Consider the following 13,140-nt stretch of genomic DNA (forward strand, 5'->3'; position numbering starts at 1 on the left):
CTGTAATGTCAGGGAAATTACTTTACTTAGAATTAAGTACTGCAGTTGTACATTTGAAATACCTTCCTAACTTTCTGATAGGAAGCCTTCTTGAGGTGGTATAAAACATTTCTTCTTATATTCTGATTTGAGTTGTGGACAACTATGACCACATGAATTAAAAAAATTAAACATTTCACTGCCCAAGTCAGATATAACACAAGTCTTGTTCATCAGACTACATGCTGTACAGTATTTGTGGACAGATTTTGTCCCAGGATTTATTATGCATTTCTTCTTCTTCGTTGCATGATTTAGAATAATAAGGTGAGAAATGGGTCTGTTCTGAGTTCATCCTGCACTGCAGCAGCTAATAAAGTCCATTTAATCCCAAAAACGCTTTTCTTTTAGGCAGGCTGGAGCAGAAAACAACTCACCAGAATTTGCAACTCGGCCGGCTCACGCGCGGACGCGCTTACAAGTGCGAGGGCCCGCCCAACGCTGCTTGCAGCTTTAATTTACATTAACCTTGTACCCTGAAAAAGAGCCATATTCTAGTAGTAGTTTAATGATTTTAGGAACAACCTGTGTGGGGTAAGATATAGTCAATAGTAAATCATCAGCAAAAAGTGCCAATTTTTGCTCCCCACCTACTGTTCTTACTCCAATTATATCCTCTCTCTGCCTGATCCACTGGCTTAGAAGTTTGATATACAAGGCGGCGAGGAGAGGCGAGATGCAACACCCTTGTCGAGTCCCGCACTCCAATCTGAATGATTCAGTGAGGTCTCCGTCTAGCAGTTGGGTTATTGTATAACCCTGAAATAACCTCAATTCCAGATTTATCAAAACCAAATTTTTCAAGCACCTTATATAAAAAGGACCACCTCACCGAATCAAATGCCTTTTCGGTGTCTAAACTCAGTACTAAGGTCTCTAATTTTTGCTTATCAACCTGCCTCATTATGTGTAAAACCTTCCTAATGTTGTCTTGAGTCTGTCTTTGTTTGATGAAACCCGTCTGATCTTTATGTATTAACCCTGGTAAAATTGTTTCTAATCTTCTTGACATGATAGAGGTGAACAACTTAGTCTATATTCAGAACACTAATAGGACGATAGTTACTACATTGCAATCCATCCTTTCCTTCCTTTGGGATGATAGAAATTATTGCTTCATTCCATGAGGGTGGGACGATCTTATGGTCCATCACCCAATTAAATGTTTGTACCATTCCGGACCAAATCCATCTTCCCTCCCTTTAATCTTTTAATTGCCAACTGAATTTCTTCTTTAGTTATTGTGGATAATAACTTTTTATTTTGTTCCTTTGTCACTGTTGGTAACTCAAGTTCAGACAGGAAGGTATTAATATCCTGGTCATTGTCTATATGAGGTTGAGAATATAGTGTCTTATAATACTCCAGAAAGCATTGTTGAATTTTTTCCTGTTCAGTTTCTATTCGATCCTTTAGGGGATTCTTAATTTTGTGAATAGATCTCTCCGCTTGCTGTTTCCTAAGCTTATAAGAAAGAAGTTTCAATGATTTCCCCCCTACCTCATAGTACTGTTGCTTTATAAGAATGAGTTTGTTCTGTATGTCCATGGTGTTCAAATCATCTATTTCTTTTTTCAATTTTATTATATCCGATTTAATATTACCATTATGAGACGCGGAGTGTTGGTGTTGCAGATCTAACAACTTTTCTTCTAAGTGCCGGAGTTTTTGCAGACCTACTTTTTTCAGGTGAGAGGAAATACCAATTATTTTCCCCCTAATCACTGCCTTAAGTGCATCCCATAGTGTTCCCGGTGACACCTCGTCCTTATCGTTATATTCTAAGTACTCTATATCTTTCTTCAAGCGCTCTTTAATATTTGGGTAATTAAGAATGTTTGTGTTCAACCTCCATAAGGTGGATCTTTTCTTCCTGTTCAGGCAGATATCAGCATAGATGGGGTTATGGTCTGATATAGTACAGGGACCTATTTCACAATTTTTTACCCTGAGGAGATCAGTTCTAAACATGAAGATATAGTCTAACCTTGAGTAGACATTGTGTGCGCATGAATAGTAGGTATATTCCCTATCGGTTGTATGGCAGTCCCTCCACACATCAACTAATCCTAATTCGTCCATCAGGTGTACCATTCTTTTCCCAATGTTTCTCGGATCACCTTTCCCGTTTGAAGAATCTAATTTGGCGTTTAGTGTGAGGTTAAGATCACCGCCACATAACAGAATTCCTTGACTACTTGTTGTTGTTAATTCAAGGATCTGTTTATACAAGGACCATTTGCATCCTGGGGGAATATACATGTTTAAGAGACTCAGAGTAATACCGTCAATCTTGCCAGTTACCATTATATATCTACCCTCCTTATCTTTATACTCTCATATATGTTCATAGTTCAGAGCGCCGTGCACTAAGATCGCCACACCTCTTCGCCTCCCCGAACTGTGAGAAGAATAAAAGACCTGTTTAAAACCAAGCTTGTTCAGTGTTTCATGTTTGCTATCCGACAGATGTGTTTCCTGCATAAAAACAACCTGAGCTTTCTCTCTTTTAAGGTTAGATAGGGCTTTCCACCTTTTTATCGGATTGTGTAGGCCATTAATATTGATTGATACCATTTTCACTGGTCTGCTACTCATCTAAATTATAGAACGAATACAACCATTCTAATAGGCTCCCCACACACCCTTGTAAACACTGAACATGGAACACATGAACAAATAACATCAAAAAAAGACAAAAATCAAACTGAGGTAGTTCTAACTTCCAAGGTAGGGGTCCTAGGGGTGGACCCTGCTTCGCCTTCAAGGGCAACTTCTTCATCAATCGGTGGAGGAGGCCCTCAAAAGCTAAGGCCTCACTGAGAAGAACACCCTCCAAAAACCTTACTTATCTGCTTATTGCACACCATTAAACTGAATAACAGTTTTTTTTAAGTTGTAAGAGAAAGAAACAGCATAGTGGGTAAACCTCAATTTCCCAAAGGCGTAGGTGAGGTCCTCCTGAAGGCTCTGAGTTTTTCTTTGTAACCGGGGTCCCGCCTCTTGTTTGCTGCGCTGCTCCCCGCTCCTCTGCCAACTCTGCTCCAGGTCAGCTGCTTCAGTTGCTCAAACGCTGTTTCTGGTGATGTGATGACCTTCACCGCATAGCCTCTACTGGACATATCTGCAGTAGCTTCCACAACTGTGTTGTAGATTTTGGTCTCTTCAGTGTATTTCACCTTTAGCCTAGCTGGAAAGAGAGTCTGAAAAGGGATCTGCTGCTCTTTCAGAATCTTGTGCACATCTGCGTATTCTCTTCGTTTCTTTAGGATGAGAGGTGGGTAATCATGGTCTAAACTTACTTGTTTGCCATTCCAGGTAAATCCTTTTTTCTTCCATGCCTTACGGAGCACAAGTTCTTTGGTCTTAAAGCTGAGGAATTTCACAATAATAGAGCGTGGGGGTGCGTCGTCTGGCGGTGGTGGGCCTAGAGAACGATGCGCCCGTTCGATGCACATGTCAAGCTCATCTTGAGACAGCTCCAACCCGTCGCGCAGCAGCTTCTCCACAAAATCACTCATTGTTGGAGAGTCCCGCTCTGCTGTCTCGGGTATACCGTAGATGCGGACGTTTTCCCTTCTCGTGCGGCTCTCCAAGTCCATTAATTTATCCTCCAATCTTATTTGTAACTTTATTATTTCCATCATGGCGTCCTCTGTGTTCTGAATCCTCTCCTCCACCTTCTCAATCCGTCCTTCAGCCTCCATTCTCGCGCTCATCTTAGACATTTCTTCCTTAATTTCCCCCAAACTCACATTGTTTTCTTGGCGAAAGTCCCTCAATTCCTGAAGTACCACGTCTATGTTGGCCATATCGTATCACCGTGCGGTAGCAGTCCACCAGTGTGCGGCCTCGTGTCGAGCAGTGAATCCCTTTAGCGTTAGCAGGGAAGCAAGCGCTATTTTCCCAGGTTTAAGCACCCACTATGTTGCTCCGTCGAAGCGTTAGTTTTGGTGTATTTCATTTACCCCCTCACTTATCTACCTCTAAACCCAAATCTGCATTGTCTTAACAGGGTAAAGGTTTAAATTTCGTAGGTTTCCTTGGGAGCCCGTTCACAGTGCTGCGGTCACGGTGACATTCGAACCGGAAGTCCTGTTCATTTTCATTATGGCATCGGTGCGTGCGGTGTTGGAGGACAGCATTTTCACCTGCCACTGTCTTATATACAGTCTGCAACACGCATTTTACTGACGGCCGTTTCACCGATGCATCGGCGGAGGAAATGGTATCAGAAATCTGAAGCTGCGAAGCTATGCCATCAGCGGTGAGTTGTGCACTGTGAAATGTCTCAGATGATTTATTCACACTTGCGAACTAAAGGCAGGGTAGGTAAGTTTGAGAAACCAGCCAGAAACTGCTGGATTTTGAAAGTATCCAACAGAGAAACTCCCACCCTCTCCCTTCTGGGCTCCTTCCAAAGCCACGCTCCCAAAACACGTGAATGAGCGTTGCCGACATCGCAGGAGGACGAGGACAGTGTGACGAGCGGAGAGCAGCGGCTCACATCAGGGGTAAGAAAACATCTAACTTTATCATTATGAAAATAAACAACTAACCCGGCTGTTAGTACTCACTATCAAGCTAGCATGTTATTATTGGATAGGTTTAAAAAGACCGAGTTTTAATCAGTAACGAGCTGGCTAGCTAACTGTTAGCATCAGGTAGCTGTGCTAACAGCTGCGGTAACATTGGGCAAAGCTAAAAACAGGCTGATACACATTTTACCATTTCCATCAGTTACACTACACGAACGTGCATTTCGTGTTAGACTCATAACATGTACATTGTTTTGCATGTTCCACGAGCTTCCACGGTGACAGCATTGTTGTCTCTGATGAGGACTGTACCCCAGAGCCAAGCACAAACCGGGACAGGCCCAGGGTCGAGGCGAAGCAGCTGAGGGAGGGCTGCGGGGGTCCGAGTAAGAAGAGGCAGGACGGGGAGGACGAGGTGCAAGGAGCACATCTTCTAGGACCTGCGTCGAGCTTCACGCTCCAACAACAGCATATGAACAGGTATATCTATACATATATATTTTAATATTAGTCTATCATCTCCCAGTGTACTTGTCTCAAAGTTTCTCTGGTGTTTCCCCCTAAGCCCTTTGACTGTCAAAAATAAATTGCTTTATAAATGTAATCCATCCATTATTACTTTTTTATTATCGTTTACTGATTACAACAACTAACTACAGCTCTGCTTCAGCAATCGGCTCATCTGTGTCATGTACATTGACATGGTGTGTAATGTGGACACAGAAGTCCTGTTAGAGAACAACAAACCCCTGTTCAATAAAAATATCTGATCATGGTGATGAATGTTCTGTCCTATTACACTGATCTTTCCAATTTGGGGTTCTAACAACTATATGTTCCTTTACAGGCCAGAATCTGAGGACTGTGGACAAAGTATATACAGCAAGAGACAATGTGTGTCCAGATGTATCTTGACTGATTATGAAGACAGTCCAGACTTTACTCGTAGCATCGTATCGCTGCTGTGGAGATGATTAAATATATCACAGTCACCTCTCCGACATGATTACCACATTTCAAAACCAACCATATTATTTTTTGTTTTATATTTTGCTGTATCTAGCAACACAGTTGGGGCAGGGACACCTGATTGTACCCCATGTTGACGGGGATCATCAGGTCTCCTGGTTCTGCTTCTAGGCAGCTCCTCAGTAGTAGACAACCGTCCGAGGAGGATGGCACTCTGGAGGTCTGCAATGTAACTGTAGTCCTTCTCCACCTTCAATGAGTACAAGCTCCACTTCCTGGACTTTTTGTTGTACACCTTGCTGTACCTGACATACAGAAAGGAGGATCAGCTTAGTGAAAAGTTTCTAACACCTAACATGTTCTCTTATTGAGTAATTAGTAAACTATTTCCACATAAAATGCAATCAATAACAATAAATCAGCACCATCTATCTATATTCCTCATACTGTTTAATATTTTTTGATTCATCACTTATAAATGTATTAAGTAAAATGCATAGGAGTACTCATAATGCAACATACTGAACTGTGTCATCAGCTTTTCTCCTGGCTGGACTGTAGACACGGTGGTTGTAATCCAGGCCAGCCAGCACGGTCCGATCAGTGTACTGGTGAGAAGCACAGGGTGTTGGAAGACTGATTTTTTAATTCTGGTAAAATAAGTAATGGCATAACACCAGTTACAGTAAAAGGTTTTCACACAGTAGGTTTAGCTACGAACAATGTCAAACTATATTATAGGTAGCCTATATACCAGAAACACAGATACTTGAGGACCTTTAGCCATCATTGTTTATGTACACTAACATTGAAATGTCTTTCTCACAACTACAAACACACAGCTACATTATTTGTAAAAGAGTAACATACAGTCAAACAGCGCCTGCAGACACAAGATAATTACACAAACAGATTAGATACAAGGTGTAAACATAGTATTATAAACCTTGATGGTGAACAACTAAACCGGCGCAGTCTACACTTACATTGTCTTACCTAATGTTAGCGTCGGAAAACACAGCTTGTGCTGCCGTTTTCCAGCTCACTTACAGCTAGATATAATTCATCATCTCTACTCTGGCTCCTACACCAGCCTGCACTCGAAGCAACCGTTAGCTGTATGCTAAGCAGGTAGCTACGTTTGCTAGCGATGAAAGTAACAAATTACCATCAAAATGATAAAAGCCAGATTACCTGTCCAGCAGAAATAAAGTCACCACGCTGTGTCAGCCCCTCGGTGTTCCTCAGTTGTCAGTCACTATCGTTGAAAAGCCACGCAGATATTACCTCCGGTCTGACCGCTTCGCTCGTCAGGTCTGAGAGAGCTGACCGGGTGCGCGCATGTGGGCAGCTCCTGTAGCAGCAGGGCTGGTAGCCATGGCAGCGAGGGAGAGTGACAGTAAGCCAGCCAATCATTGCATTCGGTCCGAATCGAACGAGTGGCTGTGTTTACTGCAGCACTGAGAGGACTACAGACAGACGATTTTTATACTCTCTTTTTCAGAGCACCTAACTTTTTAATATGCATTGGTGTATATAGACAGTTTCAACAAATATGACAAAAAGTGTTTCAGAAGCAACTTGCCTACCCTGCCTTTAACACATCTCAGACTGAACATCAGCAGAGACAGAACATTATAAGCTTCGTACAGATCGATCTCATGGCAGGGCCGGTGGTTGTTCCTTTTGGCTTTTATTATAATTACATTTTCTTCTTTACAGAAAGGAAGGACCTAAATCTGTGGAGGCCAGCCATTATTAAACATCTGTACTTGACTGCAACTTCTTCCACTCTAACTGAGATGTGATGGTGAACCACGTTCAGAACATCTATGAACACAGCACGCTGGAACCAGTTACAACATATCTTATACGGTTTGTGGTTAAAAATTATTAATAATCCAGTCTTCAGTAGTGCCGTTTGGTGCCTGGTTTAATTTGATTTCAGTGCCTCCAGAAATAAAATATTGTGTAGGTAAATTTCCCAGATTGTGCAAAGAATTGGAATATTTTTATAAATGGAAATGCATTACACCAACATTTGTACTGAAGTAAACTAATTTTGTAAAGATTCTATTTTGAAACAGCCATTTTTGAGATTAACTGTAAAAACACATGAACAAGACATTTTACAAATAACAAAAAACATTACCAGCTTCATGAAGACATAATTTACCCCCCCCCCGGTAAACCATAAAACGTAGTGGGAGTGCAGTGCGTCATAGGACCATCGACTATGTGATTGAACTCGCACATTACTTTCTATCATGGGCAAGTAATACTCTTGCCAGTGCAGTAGTTTACTAAACTTTACAGTGTAGTGATGTTAACACAGCATGTCGTTAGAGAACACTCCAGCCAGTCAGTTTTTGGTTGTCATGGTAATTGAATATATCCGACTATTAGCCACACCCCCATTCTCTGTTTGAGAAAAACGTTCACCAAAAACAGCAGTTAAAACTGGCTAAAGGGGGGCTTTAAGTATGATACTTAAGTCTTAATTTCTCCTTAGCTAGTGGATTTACTTATGGGCATTGCAAAGAATCCCTTAAAAGGCTTCCTTAGTTAAGGAAAAGTGTTAAGGCATTTGCTACATTGACAGAAAATTTACAGAAGTAAAATTCTACTGTTACCATGGAGACTGATTGCTTGCACCAGCAGTACTCAGCTGTACAGCTCATCTCCTACTCCTTCCTCCACCATGTGCAAAATGTACCCAGCAATCACTGCAGCCATATTTTGGGGGCACAAACGATTCAGAACATCAACGCAATCTAATCCGTCATCATCATCATTAAAAGATCACATTGTCTAGCTGTGACACAGTTTAGGCAGAGGCTCACCCTGGTTTCGGCCAAGCACCAGTCATTATTTAACACCCAATGGCTGACTTTTTGTCATTCCTTGTTTCAGAAATTCAGATACTGGCACCGGCCTCCAACCCCCTTTTCTGTCTCTCTCCTGTTACCCACCCTCCTTTTTTGTTTTTTCTTTTGTTCTTTAATACTCCCCTGCATTTTTTAAATGTTATTTTGTATATTATATTAATAGAGTTATGTGCTATTTGACATTAAGGCAGTGTGATCTGTTCTGTGTTTGGGGGAATTTGGAGGAAAGAACAGGATGGAGGAATGATTTTGTTTGTTAAACATAACATACTAAAAAGTACATATACATACGGTACAAAGATTTTATCCATATTAGTCCAAATATAAGACTGAGTTGCATTTCTAACAGCAAAGCTGAACTATGTTTACCTGGACCACAGTAATGCTGAGTCGCCCTATGGTGCCCATTGAGCCTCCATACTGCAGCTGCCTGGCTGCCTGGGCATCCAGCTGGACCTGCTGCTGCTGCTGGGTGGGAGTGATCCGCAGGAAGTCCTTGGAAAGCTCACCAATATATACCTGAATAGACACACACAGGAATTCAGACTGACAATGCAAAGAGAAAGCATTCACCTGAGAGAGATGGACAACTGGTAAAGCTTTCTATGAGGCCCATGTCTGTAATAAAATACTCATAAATATTAATAATTCTGTATAACTATAACATATTATAAAGTATTTTATAGTGATTTATAAGCTCAAGAACAATAATCCCACTAATTGCTAGTCACTCACTGACACTTTGGCAAGTATTATAATTCTCATAGTTGGAATACATTACAACCATTTATAATGCATTATAATCACTATTATAATGCGAGTTAGTGGACAGCAAGAGAAAGCTCAATCCAACACCAGAGACCATCTTTGAACAGTGACAGGAGTTACCATCTCCCCACTATACAATTACTTGTTATTATGTGATTATATTCCTATGTGACTATATTCCATGTATATGACTATGTTCCATATTTAGGATGCGTGGTCATAACTGCTCTGTGCATTTATATTTTAGTAAGTGCAGTTGCAGCATTAAGCTGATGTGTATAGTGGTATATCACTGCCAAATCGCGAGAGGATCTTAGATTCACGATTCACACGAGAGGTTATCAGATCCGCGGGAGGGTAAACGTAGCAATGCATCATATTCAGTAAGATCATGTTTGTAGTGAGTGTAGAACCATGTACCCCTACAAAGCCAACATGAGCTTAGAGAAAACAGCTTGTTTATCCAGTTCTTACTTTATTTTAAGTAGGAGTAATCATTTTCTCAAATCATAAAAGGAACACACATTCAGTCACAAACATTCAAAATCAACTCATCTGGAGATATGTAGTGTATACATGATTAGTATATGGATATAGTCGCATAAAAGGGAAATACTAAAGCACAGATACCTCAAATTTGTCAGAACATAGCTTTATGGTTTACTATTAAAAACTTTAGAATAAGAAACTGGAATTTTGGAGATATCATTTCAATTTATTTCTCACAGTATTTATATTCTCTTCTAAACTTCAAAACAGAGACAAATTATACAATGATGGTCAAATTCAATTTGAAGCCTAAATGTCTCTCTCCGTTGTGGTGATGGGCCTGTCCGTCCATAAATCTTCATCCTCCTTCAGCTCCTCACGGATGGCCGAGCTTCTCACCCTATCTCTGAGGGAGACACCAGCCAGCCGCCTGAGGAAACCCATTTCGGTCGCTTGTACCCGCAATCTCATTCTTTCGGTCATGACCCAGCCTTCATGACCATAGGTGAGGTTAGGAACGAATATTGACCCATAGATCGAGAGCTTTGCCTTACGGCTCAGCTCTCTTTTCGTCACAACGGTGCGGCAAAGCGAGTGCAATACCGGCCCCACTGCTCCGATTCTCCGGCCAATCTCCTGCTCCAGTCTCCCCTCACTCGTGAACAAGACCCCGAGGTACTTGAACTCCTTCACTTGGGGTAAGGACTCGTTCCCTACCCGGAGTTGGCATTCCACCGGTTTCCTGCTGAGAACCATGGCCACACATTTAGAGGTGCTCATCCTCATCCCAACCGCTTCGCACTCTGCTGCGAACCAATCCAGTGAGAGCTGAAGGTCACGAACCGATGATGCCATCAGGACCACATCATCAGCAAAAAGTGACGAGATCCCAAGCCCACCGAACCGCAGCCCCTCCTCGCCACGATTACGCCTCGATATCCTGTCCATGAATATCACAAACAGGATTGGTGACAAAGCGCAGCCCTGACGAAGGCCAACCCTCACCTGCAAAGAGTCCGATTTACTGCCGAGTACTCGGACACAGGTCTCGCTTTAGTTGTACAGGGATTGGATAGCCCTGAGAAGGCCCCCCCCCCATACTCCTGCAGCACCTCCCACAGTATCTCCTGGGGGGCCCGGTCATACGCCTTCTCCAGATCCACAAAGCACATGTAGACTGGATGGGCATACTCCCAAGCCCACTCCAGGATCCTTGTGAGAGTAAAGAGCTGGTCAGTTGTTCCACAACCGGGACGAAAACTGCATTGTTCCTCTTCGATCTGAGGTTCGACTATCGGCCGAACCCTCGATTTCAGCACCCTGGAGTAGACTTTACCGGGGAGGCTGAGAAGTGTGATACCCCTGTAATTGGCACACACTCTCTGGTCCCCCTTTCTGAACAGGGGAACCACCACCCCAGTCTACCACTCCTTGGGAACTGTACCCAACTTCCACGCAATTTTCAAGAGACATGTCATCAAAGATAGCCCCTCCACGCCCAAAGCTTATAGCATTTCCGGGCGGATCTCATCAATCCCTGGGGCTTTGACTACCTCAGTGACTTCCTCCAGGGAAATGGACGGGAAACCTCCATCAGCCTCCAGCTCTGCCTCTACTAGAGAGGGCGTGTCAGTCGGATTTACGAGTTCCTCAAAGTGTTCCTTCCACCGCCCAATTACCTCCCCAGTTGAGGTCAACAGGGTCCCATCCTTACTGTACACAGCTTGGACGGTTCCCCGCTTCCCCCTCCTGAGATGGTGGACAGTTCTCCAGAAACACTTTGGTGCTGACCGAAAGTCCTTCTCCATGTTTTCTCCGAACGTCTCCCTCACCCGCTGCTTTGCATCTGCCACAGCAGAGGCTGCAGCCATTCGGGCTCGTCAGTACCTTGCAACCGCCTCCGGAGTCCTCCTAGACAACAAATCCCGGAAGGCCTCCTTCTTCAGTTGGACGGCTTCTCTGACCACCGGTGCCCACCACGGTGTTCGAGGGTTACCGGCCCTTGAGGCACCTAAGACCTTGAGACCACAGCCTTCCGCTGCGGCTTCTGCAATAGAGGCTTTGAACATTGCAGAACCCATTCAGGGTCTCCAAGAAGGCCGAGTACTCTAAACTGCTGTTTGGTGCATATGCACAAACAGTCAGAGTTTTCCCCGCCACTACCCTAAGGCGTAGGGAGGTAAACCTCTTGTTCACCGCAGTAAACTCCAACGTAGCGGCGCTCAGCCGGGGACTTGTGAGTATCCCCACACCCGCCTGGCGCCTCACACCTTGAGCAACTCCAGAGAAGAATAGTGTCCATCCCCTATCAAGGAGTACGGTTCCAGAACAGAGACTGTGCGTGGAGGTCAGCCCCACCAGATATAACTGGTAGCGCTCCATCTCCCGCACAAGTTCCGGCTCCTTCCCCCACAGAGAGGTGACGTTCCACGTCCCCAGAGCCAGCCTCTGCCGCTCACGGGTCTGGTCCGTCGAGGCCCCTGACCTTCACTGCCACCCATGTGGCAGCGCACCGGACCCCTGTAGATCTTCCAATGGATGGTGGGTCCAAAGGATGGAGAGGGGGGTGCCACGTTGCTTCTTCGGGCTATGCCCGGCCGGGCTCAGAGGCAAACCCAGACACCAGGCGCTCGCCGACGAGCCCTCCCTCGGGGCCTGGCTCCAGACGGGGGTCCCGGGCTTCCTCCGGGCAGGGTCTCGCCTCCTCTTCCTCGTGATGGGCCTGTCCAGTAGGCAAATAACAGTCCTCTTGTGTTTCACCATCTCTCTCGAGCTCATCTGCTGTCTCCCATGTCTCCCATCTCCCATGTCCATCCTCAAGTCTTTTCCACATCTGAATAGGCCTGGGAAACTGAGAACTTAAAGGAAATGTTTAAGAAAACAAATGTGTATGAAGCTGTCATATAACAGACCCTAAAGTTAAGCTGAAGAGTTTTCACAATGACCATCCAGGTCAGAATGTAAATGATGTTGCATCACACTGATCATAAGAACACACTTTATTGCGTCCATCAGATCTAAACTGTGGACGTACTGCTGACTGTGGACGTACTGCTGACGTATTGCGGTAAGCGTGTCGACTCATTTCCGTTTCCGGTGCTTGTGTGTTGGTACCGTGTTGTGCTGCTCTCGCTAAATACCAGTTACATTTGTTAGATTACAGCGGCCAACTGTCCGCTAAACACTTATTCTTTACAGTAATTTTGCCTAAGCACTCACAGTTCTTTCCATCTTTTAGTGACTGCTGTTCAATCTCATACTTGTTCTAAAGTTTTGGTAGCTGACGCTACAGTACTTTAGCTTAGCCGTTAGCGACTTTAGCTTAGCAGCTAGCGATGGCTTCTCCTTCTCCCTCTCTCTCTCCTACTTTCTCCTGCTCGGTGTGTCAGATGTTCAGTTACTCCTCTGCCTCCTTTAGCGGTAATGGTACGTGTAATAAGTGTAGTTTA

The 13,140-nt window shown here is 43.9% G+C and overlaps 1 protein-coding gene across 1 annotated transcript in view; it reads right to left on the reverse strand.

The window, feature by feature from the left end:
* The window catches only part of LOC123985732 (toll interacting protein), a 44,980-nt gene that overhangs the window by 15,682 nt on the left and 16,158 nt on the right, over window positions 1-13,140 (reverse strand). The window contains exon 2 of the mRNA XM_046073560.1: window positions 8,804-8,953. Within this exon, the coding sequence (XP_045929516.1) occupies window positions 8,804-8,953 (150 nt within the window). The remainder of the gene's footprint in view (window positions 1-8,803; window positions 8,954-13,140) is intronic.

The sequence above is a fragment of the Micropterus dolomieu genome, linkage group LG17, assembly GCF_021292245.1.
Source record: "Micropterus dolomieu isolate WLL.071019.BEF.003 ecotype Adirondacks linkage group LG17, ASM2129224v1, whole genome shotgun sequence".
Taxonomy (NCBI): Eukaryota; Metazoa; Chordata; class Actinopteri; order Centrarchiformes; family Centrarchidae; genus Micropterus; species Micropterus dolomieu.